The following is a 12,140-nucleotide window of genomic DNA, read 5'->3' as shown; positions in this document are numbered from 1 at the left end:
GTAATACATTTTCCTCAAAAATTACACAAAACAGTTTAACATGGATTTTTGTTCTTTCAGCTTAATTGGGCATTGATTGTATTGGACAAACGTCGCTAAAGAACGCACGCCTTACCTCGTACCAAGGTAGGTTACCACAATAACATCGATTAATATTGAAAATTTCTGCATTCGCCTTTTTCTTTAATGTTCTAAGAAGTTCTAAATATTGTGGTTATCAGAGGACGAAGGGTCACGTACTGAGTCACGAGTGTATGTAATTACTATATCTTCACATCTCCATATACATATAACACGCTCACTGTTCGTGTATGTGTAAGGCAATATGACGGTTAGTGAATAAAGCCACTTCAAGTTTTTTAAATAATATAAAAAATATGGGTTCTACATTATAGTTTCAAGAAAGTATTTACATTTGTTTTTATATTTTGCGATTAGAATGCTTATTGCTATATAAGATCATATGTGAAAAAAATTGGGGACACGGACCATTATTTTCGAAATAAACATGATATTTCTTGATATAGATTTCGGAGTTAATAATATTCTATTGGACGAAAAGTAATTGTAATTGTTTAACTCGAGATAATAGAACGACGTGTCTGAAACCATATTAAAAAAAAAAGAAAAAAAAGGAGGGATATTAATCTATTTGTAAAGAAAGCGCAGTTTTAGCAGTTTGTTTTATGATATTACAATGGCGGTAGTAGGAAAGTTCTGTACAGACATAGCCACGTTAGTGGGTACTCGTATTTCTATTTTACTCTAAAGTCTTTCAAAACAACGGCGACCGTTGGACTGTGATGAAACTTTATTTTAGCTGGAATACATTTTCGCTGAACTGACTGATTTGTAGGAAGTATTTTCACTCATTGTTGATGAGTTGAATGTATATTTGCTGGATTTTATTTTCAATGTCCTTTCAGCGAAATAAAAAATGCGAAAATAAAGAATTTTACAGTAATCAAAATGCACTGATCCCAGCTGTGAATAGTTGGTATTATCAACTATAACGGCCTTCACAAATGACTGATTAACTGTACACAGTTAAATATTAATACTTATTACTAACCAATATTTTACAAAATTCACCCAACACTTCGACCCAATTTTAATATGTAATATTGGTAATGTTTATTTGTAGGATGGATCATCTAACAGTGTCTACACATGTGATTACATCGGTTGGCGCAGAATGCACCGTCAAAGACGACACAGCGACGTATGATGGGAGCACCAACATCGACAGAGAAATCGAAAATGTGGAAAATCAAGCATCATCTGATAACGAAGACAATGTTTTGAATCCCAGGACTGAACAAGCGGTATTAATCGTGATAATTGTAATAATGTTTCTAGTTGGATTCGGAATGTTTTTACTTACAATGTTCTTAGATAATGTTTCTACTAGACAGTAATCATAGTTACAACAAGTTACAACCGAAGACAGAATAACGTGTCAATTGCATGTATACCAGGTTTCTGTCAACGCATTAGATATATATATGTATATTTCGTAGGAGCGCTTTCTAATTACACGTACTTTATATGAGATACTGTGGCAAAGCGTTAGACACAGTTAACATTACGACACTCTTGTTGCACGGAAGACAAGCGTTCTTACATACAGCACGAACAAGACCAATTTTACGGTCATGCTTGTATTTTTAGTTCTAAAATATCGTGTGTAAATTCCATTGTTTGTAAACACGAATTTCGAACAAGCTGCTTAACGATGGTTCCGGTTTATGAACTGCTATGTCCATAGAAAAAATAACAAATAAAGTAAGCTGGCATAGCTGATACTAAATGTCAGGTGTAACTAGATTCTCGTTTGTTTGTTCTATAATTATTGGCCGATTACAAGGTTATAGTCGTTACATCACATCATTTGGTTTTCACCCGGGTCACCATCGTCTCTACCGACTTTGGGTCAAGTCGAAAGATATTACAAGATTGTTTCTGACTAGCTACACGATTCCAATACCTCAAAATCAATATCAAAGCAGCTTGTTTGTTGAGAGCTTCACAAATCACATCGTGTGTTGTAGAAATGCTTCCGACTCAACTGGCGCGTCAGCATGGCGGGTAAAGTGATGAAGCTGAAACGCTATTTTCCTCATGACACTATTTCCAAAAAACACATATTTAATATTAATATAAATTAATAATAACAAATAATTACAAAAATATGTATGTATGCATATTTGGTTGGGTTTTCCTATATACTTGTAAAGATGCCACGGTAAAATAAATCTTGAAGAGTGAATTGTTTAATTTTACTATTGCTACATTAATTTTGTGTTAATTTACATATAATAACCCTCATACTAAACCTATCTACATATAATGAAAAATCATTTATCTTTTTGTATATGTAGAAACGTGGGCTATTTATAATCACGTAAAGAACCAAACACAAGTACACTGTAGTCTCGTTATAACGAGCTCTTTGGGGGACATACAATTACTTTGTTATAGTGAAATGGTCCCTATAATGAAGCACATAATACATTGGGTTTGTTGTGAGAGGGAGACATGCTATGTGTTCATTATATCAGGAAATTCAATATAAAGGTGTTCATTATATTGAGGTTACAATGTCTAGGTATATTAAAACTGTCGTTATCAATTTATATATAATAAGTATGTCTCATTTTTTCACAAATAAATATATATCGAAAGAGTATACCAAGAGAAAATCGTTTTGTGTAATGTTTTATTTTTAGTGTCATATTTGAAATAGCGCGCTAGATGCAAGATGTCGGACGGCAAAATTGGGGTCTGTTAAAATGTTTGTTGGTTCAGCCAGCCAGGCAGGCAATGTGTGGACCAAAACACCGCCCATTGGCGGGGTATTTGTAAATACTGTATTGCTTATGTATACAGTATATAATAAATATATACTATGATATGTATATTCTTTATAATATGTTAGTGTTGCCGATATAACACAGCAGTAGTATATTAGTTTACTAATACTTTTCACGCATTAAACATTATTACCGAGCTCCACTGTGTTCACAATATCGACACATTGACGCTAATACCTGTAATTCAAGTTGAAACAATCGACGTAGAGGGGGCTGTTATCTTTGGAAAATAGTACAAGACACCTGTTATAAACACAAGAGGATGCTATAAAACAACGATATGCAATGTTCACACGTAGATGGCGCTGTTCAAGTTGTCAAGTTGTCTGTGACATCAGCTGATGTTGTCCACTTGATAACGTACTGTTCGTCGATTAACAACTCATACATTTATGACCCCCGAGACGTATTGCTATTTGAAGGCACAAGAGAATTCTGATGTGATGTGTTTAGAGCTAATTTAGGCTCTATAAATAGTGATTGCAGTTTGGTCTATTTATATAGCTCACTCAAATGTACAAAATGGTAATCACAGAATGATTCAGTCTTAATTTTTAATGGAACATTGATAATTCGCTTATTGGTGTCAATTATTTTATTTGAATCCTTCTATGACGTGTATAGTGCTCACTGACAATCCAAATAATGTTTGCTTCAATTTATACAGGATTCCACGGAAACATATTTATGATTTCGCTTCGTTAAAGATAACTGAGACAAATATCCAGTGATGTATTTCGAATCGCGTCAACCAAATTGGCCGTATTTTCACTAATATTTAACGTTCATCTACAATTCTTGCAGTCAATTATTTATTTATTTATTTATTTACAGTACGATTCTTTACCTCGTAACAATGTTCGCAATTCTTGGTAATTGTGACACAACGCACATAATAGTTTTGTAATAGGGGGTAGCAGCGTTTTGTAATAATATTCATGTAAGATTACCTTATGATATCATCAGTACTTTTTGCTATATGTATGATTTTAGAAAGATGTTACCTGAAATAAGTAATTATATAATTGAAAAACGGCAAGTCGGGTTTTTTTAAAACTGCATTTATTACCTTATGAAACAAGTTTGAAAAAGCAGTACCATCATATCTCCAGTGCTTGTGTCAGTTTAAGACCAGTTCCCAAATTATTTACATTATTATTGTGTTTATATCAATCATTGACAATTACGCTACAGATACGGATATGTCTCTCTCCTGAGGATATTGTGAAGAGGTGGGGGGGGGGGGGTATACGTCCTCCCCGTAAGTCAGTCCTCCCGTTCGTGGAATTAACTCGAAAACTCTCCAACTGAATTATTTTAAACTCACTTAGCACGTAATTGCACGAGCTCGTATATCGAGAGCTTCTGTGCAAAACTCGATGTAGTGTACCATGCCAGTGGATTTTTTATTGCTATTATATAGTACCAACCTCGTTTTTTTATAACTGTTGCCTTTGAAAACAAAAACAGCAACTAGAACGTCCTGCATACACTCATGGTTAATTAAGGTAGAGATGCAGTTTACATGACAGGTATTTTAATTAGTTAATTAGGAAACCAAGATGACCTCCCATGTCCACAAAACTATATATTTTCAGAAAGCTTATTGTATGATTTTTTAAAATTTTGTTAGTATGTTTTTTATGGACACTGTAGTTTGAAATATGCACAAAAATGTGCATTTTGGTCAAAAGTGATTTAAAAAAACACTAGCTTCTAAACCATGCTTCTGTTTCCTGTCAAAATTGATTTATGGGTACATCTGTTTACTATGAAGAAATTGCCGTCTTGAAAACTGTCTACCAGTTGTCAATTTTGCAGGGCAGCAGCTCAAATTTCACTACTTCAAGTTTATGCACAAATTAACACCAAGGCTAGTTGTCTGTACGATTGCTGTAACACTATTTTACCAAAAACAATGCCCGACGGCGTTTTGAAGATAAACACATTGTCAATCATTTGTGAAAATTTTAAAACAAAAGGTGAAAGCGTCTAGGAGCTATTTTTTAAAGTTCTGGGATGTACACTAAAAGAAGCTGACATAATTGCTAATTTGCATAACAATTCACTCAGTAAGAAGTTTGCCAATGCTCATAATTAAAACGGCTGTAACAGTTCCAAATTTAAATGTATTATCGTTTTGTTAAAAGTTAAAGGGGAACTAAATAGAGCCTATTTTGGTGTTTGTATTTATCAAGTTATGTATATTGATTATAAATTTGAAAAAAAAAAATTAAAAAATGATTATCTTCAGAGTTATGATGATTTAAATATGAGAAACCATAAACCTGCGAAGGACTTCCGTTTGCGCCATCTTGCCATAAAAAAACGCCCTCATGTGGTATAAACAGGTAAGGTAACAAAGCATGATGACGAAATAGTATCTGATTAAATATAAGCAACTTAGGGAGCCATAGCTGGCTGGACTGGTGAATTGACTTCTAGTCTAGGTTGTTTCGACTTTTACGTTAATGTTATTTACAAGCATATCAACATACAAACATTATGGATGTGCGATTGATCGAGACAGGCATTTTGTTTTGTTTTTTGTCTAACTGTCTAATAAATGCTGTTTCCAGTACTGCACTGTGCAGCGTGCAAATTATTCAAAGTATGGATGCTGGAGTATGCAATCTTGAGTTCGTAGGGTGGTGGTGGAAACATTTTCGTCCATGTATTCACGGGGCTGCACTGGCAAATCATGGGACAAGTGTCACAGGAACACCAAGCAGATTGTTCACAGACTTCCGTGTAATTTGAAAAAAAACTTTCATCCGAACAAGGGGCATCGTCGACGATATACTCTCATCACTCACACTGGACTGATCTGAATCTTCACAGTATACCGTACTTCCCTGATGATAAGCCCGGGGGCATGAACACGTAAAGCAAAAATAAGGGATGAGCTTGTACTCGAGGACCAACTCAGAAAAAATGATTTTGTTTTGGGGTTAAACACTGTAACCATCTTGCAAACAACGACAAATTATCCAAAAAAAAATATTCGTTCACCACGCCGGGCTCGGGAAAGTAATACTTATTTTTGAAAAAAAAATGCGTCATTGATTTGAACGATACTTACAATGAAGAAACAAATATGTTCATAAAAAACACACACATTTTATTACAATACGATTTACATACCGTCTGAATTTACGGTGAAATAATGGGTAGGGTCTGTGAGGAAACACTGGACGAAGGCATTTATCATTATCTTCGTTTTGGTATGTTTTCGATCGTACGCAAACTCTCGACGCAAAGCAATTTTCCACCATGAGGTTTTTCAGCACGATTTGACCTGGAACAACTTCCTTTGACATAACAGGTCATGTCTTTCATTAACCAATCAAATAGATGTGTCGTAATGATGAAATTTTCCGATTATTGACGATGATTTTTTAGCGCAATGCGGAAGTGAATTACCGCAATTTTAAAACGCGATCTGTAGCACTGATTGCAACGAAAAAAAGATGATTTCTTCCCCTAAAAACTGGCGATTCGCAATTTCCGAGATATAAACGACGGTTAATAGTAACTGTGGGTAAACTGAGTGTGGAGGAAGAATTTAAACACCTTTCTCGGTCGCCAACATATCTCATCGTTCACCCTAGGCCTTTCATGATAGTCTCAAAGTAAACCATGCCCAATAACCAGGTACACGCCTTGACGATCACATTTTTGGCTTTTCGAAGGCTACTACTCAAAGAAATATGGATTACTCCAGAATTGCAACATCGATGTTTATCCTGAGTAAATGACAGAATAGAAACGATGCGAATCACGTTGTGTACGTTCGCCATGTACTCTGAACTTGAAATTAATGCGAGTTTTCTCATAAAACTAAAAGCATGAACCAAACTAACATGCCAATCACGATTATTATGAAATGAAACACACCTTTTACACGCATATTTTAAAGAATATCGTCGACGCCCAGTAAAAACCAATAAATAAATACCAAGTAAAAACATAGAGATGGGCTTCATACTCGGGAGGGGCTTACGATCGGGGAAGTACGGTACTTTAACGCAATTGGGCTTTCACTCTCAGAATACTGTGTTTCAAACGCATAAGGCTCTAACCCAAGTTTTAAAAAGCACATTGTGCATATAAAAGTTGAGTTTATACTAATAGAACACAATGCTTGGCAGCATGAACGGCTATGTACAATGGCGTATACGAATGCGATCAGATACTAAAACGTCATAGCTTTGAAAAGTACCCGGATGTTAAATATGTTCGTTCGTTAATTATTCCCCTCCATGAATGGCCTCCATGGCAAGCACTTCAAATGCCTATCCAAGCTACAGTTATAATTAAAACAAAATTAAACCACTGCAATATTATTTCGAATACAGTTTAGAATATACACAACTATAAATTAAGGCCGCATTTAGGTTCGCTTTAAATATAATGCATAATATGGAGATCCCTATGGGGTGAGATCAGTGCCAAAAACATTTCACGCGAACGCGTTATTGCGTGCCCGTTTTTCACTTTATAAAGCTTGTTCTTAGCCATAACTTTGTGAAGTCGTCTCAGTCAACATATTTTCGAAAACAAATAGAAACGTCCATTAGTACTGAACACCCTACTGAATCTTGAGCGAATCGCTCGAGCAAACGCCACAGACGGCAACCATTTCCAGCATTTTGCTCTACGTCCGTAGTGCAAAAATGATATTTAGCCGATTCAGTTAACTGCGGGAATTATTATCATTTGCAATTAATGCTAGACGGTCGACTGTGTATTACCAGCCACTATACAATTGATTGCATATGTTAGGTTTGTGTTTTGACCAATAAAATTAATTGCTGGATTTACTTCATTAATGTGGGTGATATTCGCTCACATTCGATCAGATTCAAACTGCATGCATTGGATCGTAGAGTATAATAAAGGAAGCGTAATGTACATTTAAACAATACACTGTTTATTATGGCGATGTTACAACAAAGAAACTACAATGTAACAAGAAGGCAACTGATGAATACACGATAGAATGCCTTATATTGGTTTTGAATGAATCTGCTCAGTTAATTTGCATATTTACCAACTAATAAACACACGAGAGTTTATGTCTGTTTTAGTTCAATGATCTGAATTTCACTACAACTATTCAAAAAACAGTCGGTTTCAAACCGGTGTAGATTACTTCATCTAATTCTTTAAAGCGCGAATCCTGTACCAATACCAGTGTCGTCAATTAATGCTGGTCCGTCGGCTCGCGACCGACTAATTTTGTGTAGGTCATTTTGAAACAAAAAAACGGGGCTGCAGTTTAAAAGTGACAACTGGTCTTCCTATCATAGAAAGACAAATTCCAGAAACATATTATAATGTTTGGAAACCATAATGATTGCAGTGGAATCAATCAGTATAGCGGTGTGTTCGGGGAACTTGACTCACTTAGCTGATAACACTTACACCAAGAGATATCAGATTCGACCCAAAGGAATTCACATTAGTTCATTACAGATAGTCCAGCTTTATTCATCCAAAAGGTAAACTGAGGTAACGCCTCGCTGCACACAATTAGTACACAATCTATTTATACAATTCCTGATTATGTCTACCCTAAATATGCATGTTGTTGATTCTAAATAATACTGCAATCTCATGTGAATTAAATGTGCGTACATGATGTCGCTATGACAACAATGTGTTGTCAACAAGTCCCCTCACGAGCAGTTGCTACTCGGTTGTCACTGAATGGTCATGGAATTTTTAGCTAATGATCTATAATGAACATCATCTCAATGTTGTACAGAAGAATGTGTCATGACATTTGATTGCAGTTCTATTTCTTATCGACCTTATGATAATTAGTTCTCTGACATCTTACGATATGTAGTCATGTGAGCTAATTATTATGCATAACTAATACTCTGTTACAGAGAATGATATGCAAACACATAACTACTAGTACCCTATCATTTTACCATATATAATCATGTGATCTAATTATTATGCATAACTAATACTCTGTTACAGAGAATGATATGCAAACACATAACTACTAGTACCCTATCATTTGATCATATATAATCATGTGATTTAATTATTATGCATAACTAATACTCTGTTACAGAGAATAATATGCAAACACATAACTACTAGTACCCTATTATTTGATCATATATAATCATGTGAGCTAATTATTCCAGTCAGTAAATATGTGTTTCATAATCTTACCAACTTGAATCCTGCAATCAAAATGCTAAAATATAATATAATATAATTTTTTGTTGGATTCCATTCCGTAGTTCTCATGTTTTCTGGTGTCTACTTTTCAACAATTTCAATTTATGGGCTAACATAACCTAAATACCCCAAAATGTATTATCTTAATGTTATGACCCCCCCCCCCCAATATTTCATATGGAACGCGGTCACTTTAATTCAATTCAACATCCACGTTTCAAGATTGGTTTCATTCAACAATCGAAATTTCACAAATTTTCTGTACATACCAATGTTTAATTTGATCGGGTTGTATGTTCTGTTGTCAATAGCTTCTTCTAAACACTTCAAGACGAGTCCGTCATAGTCAGCGTGGAATTTATTAGCAAAGAGATGTGGTTCTTTGAAAAGCCGTGGAAGATCCTGATACGAAAATATACAAACATCACGCACATATTTCCCTTTGCAAGGCTGATTGAAGTGTTTCCAGCTCTTTGTTCGAGAAATGATAAATTCCACGTCGCGGGTACCAGGACCCCCTGGAGCTTCTGGTGAGAATGACAAACTGTGATAGTAACTTTCATCTGGGCAACTGGTGTTATTAAGCCATTTAAACCACTGATGAGAAAGCTTATTGTGATGTATGTATTCAACAAACGGACGACTGAGAGCGCAATGAAGTTCACCTTTTTTCACAGTAATATCATCTGGCAAACCTTCCTTTCTTAACTGTTTAGTGTTTATTAAAGTGTTGTTAGCTATTTCATGAATATAGAAAAGACGATCAACAAATAGACTTCTTGATGTCATGATATCGTTCTGACCGTGGAATTCGCGTAATATTCTTACAATTTCGAGATTAGTTTTCAACGGAAACTCCTGTCCAGTCAGATTAATATAGTACTTCCACTTTTTATTCCTTTCCAGTGTATCTGACTGACAGCTTAGTTCTGCTTCGACGACTGTGATTGTTCCCCAAACCACATTCATTAAACGTTTGGCAATGAAAACATTGTCAAAACAGTTTGCTATGGCTTGCAAACCATCATGTACAATGGTAGCAGCCTTTTTATCTACATGAATACAATATATATTATGTGGTCTGTAAATTGTTCTCAACAGCTGCTCAACTTGGTGAACAGTTTTATATACGAGTATACCAAATGCTAACGGGAATTCCAACTCCTCCTGCAAGACTGGTTTACTCAGGTATCCACGACTGTGTGCAAACCAATGGCAGTCTGTTGTTAAATTTAGAAATATTTTATCAGGGAGGATTACTTTTACAGCCTTTTTTGTCTTCGTATTTATCTGCATAGAATGATTAGTATCTTGCATGATATCAGCGCACTGGACTCCATTTGTCAACTTCGGAAAAGGACTAGTATACCGAATTATTTTCACTGGTTCAATGTTCACCTTCGAAACATACTGCACATGCACACCAGTGCCTCCGTGGTTCCCAGAAACTGAATTACTTTTTTCTTTCGATCCATTTGTTTCCCGCCAATATATTAACAATACTGACACAACTACTAATGAACCGAACAGCCACTTAAACCTTTGCAACATTATTAAATTTAGGGATTGTGGTAACCTGAAAATATAAAACATGAAATTAATGAGATGACGTATTCATGTAATGAACGCGTAAATATCTGTAATAATTAGGTTAAATGTGTGATTAGTCATTCACTAATATTTGACAGTAATGCCATTCGTGTATCTTGTGTTTTGTATATGATTTTATCAAAACAACATTAATGCACAAGTATGCCAGTGCAATACACCCAGCGTCGTGAAATGCGAATACTAGGCAGGGTGTTAAATAATCTACTCAAAATTCTAGAACAAGTTTTTTTTGGACAGTGCATAGTTTGTTAATAAGACACCATTAATAACATAATTTTAATTATTTAATATTAATTTATTTATTTCTATACATGCTGTGATGATATACAGTTCAGAGATTAGCACAAATGTGTAGCCTGGGAAATGCTAGTACAAAGCAATATAGATAATGTGAATCAGAGAAATTACCTAGTTCACAATCATTGAATTATGGTCAGTGTACATTAAAACGTCAAATGTTGTGTTTTTTTTAAGAAACGAATCCTGTGTGATGTACCACATAGACGAGTAAATCCTGTCTAAATATAATATTCTGTAGAATGCATATTATATATACAACTCATTTCAAATATGTTTCTGAGTAAGTAGATTGTAGATAGTAAATAGTTACATTGTAATATTGTTGGCTCAATAACCTGAATATATTTAAGGACGAATTCCTGTACATTTATAGTTCCAAGATAATATTCTTTCAAGGTTGAATTTATTGTGTTGCGCAACAACACATGTGATGGCCTAAACATAATTGGTCATCTGATTTTGCCAGCGAAACTAGAATATTCTTTATATAATTTGCGAAGAGAGTCTTTTAGCTGCGGGACTGTGAGCTTTTTAAAAGCACCCATGATCAATTAATTGCGAAAATCAGTTCTAAATGTTGCCGAGTCGCGTGTGTGGTTTACATGCACGATCCCATTTTCTAAAGCTTGACCTGCCAGCAACCGTAGCTATGGCGTAATCTCACTCTCGCGAGATCCCGCAGTTGGCGGAATATCCACTATTGGTCACATAGCCACGTGATAATAGCCTGATCACATCATAAATCACAATGAGTTAGATCACGTGATAACCTGATCACTGCAGGGAACCGACATACGGAAATCACATGACTTACTAGTCAAAATAAAAAGTGTACAAGTTTGCTGGTGTGATATCCAATTAATGTGCAATGTGATTAATAATATAACTCTGTTTGGTTGTGTGATTCAATAGCTGTTCAATATTTTACTAACATTTTGATATTGGTATTATTCATTAGAAAAATAGATGTCATGGGACATTTGGATCATATTTTAAGAAACTAATTATGAATTATACACGTGAGATGTAATTATGTATCTATTAATTTATTGTCATAGTATAATAACAGAGGTTGGTTTTGTAGCCCAGTAGGTAGACGTATTTGACACTATACAAAGAGAAACTACGTCCTGTTAATTTACCTCGATGTCA

The 12,140-nt window shown here is 35.0% G+C and overlaps 1 protein-coding gene across 1 annotated transcript; it reads right to left on the bottom strand.

Annotated features, from left to right (window-relative positions):
- Positions 1-9,275: 9,275 nt before the first annotated feature.
- Positions 9,276-10,628, bottom strand: LOC100379011 (beta-1,3-galactosyl-O-glycosyl-glycoprotein beta-1,6-N-acetylglucosaminyltransferase-like). Its single transcript, XM_002734251.1, has one exon. It carries the CDS (start codon positions 10,626-10,628, stop codon positions 9,276-9,278), a length of 1,353 nt encoding a protein of 450 aa, XP_002734297.1.
- Positions 10,629-12,140: the final 1,512 nt, after the last annotated feature.

The sequence above is a fragment of the Saccoglossus kowalevskii genome, chromosome 13 (assembly GCF_978046115.1).
Source record: "Saccoglossus kowalevskii chromosome 13, keSacKowa6.1, whole genome shotgun sequence".
Taxonomy (NCBI): Eukaryota; Metazoa; Hemichordata; class Enteropneusta; family Harrimaniidae; genus Saccoglossus; species Saccoglossus kowalevskii.
This window is presented reverse-complemented; position numbering and strand designations above follow the sequence as displayed.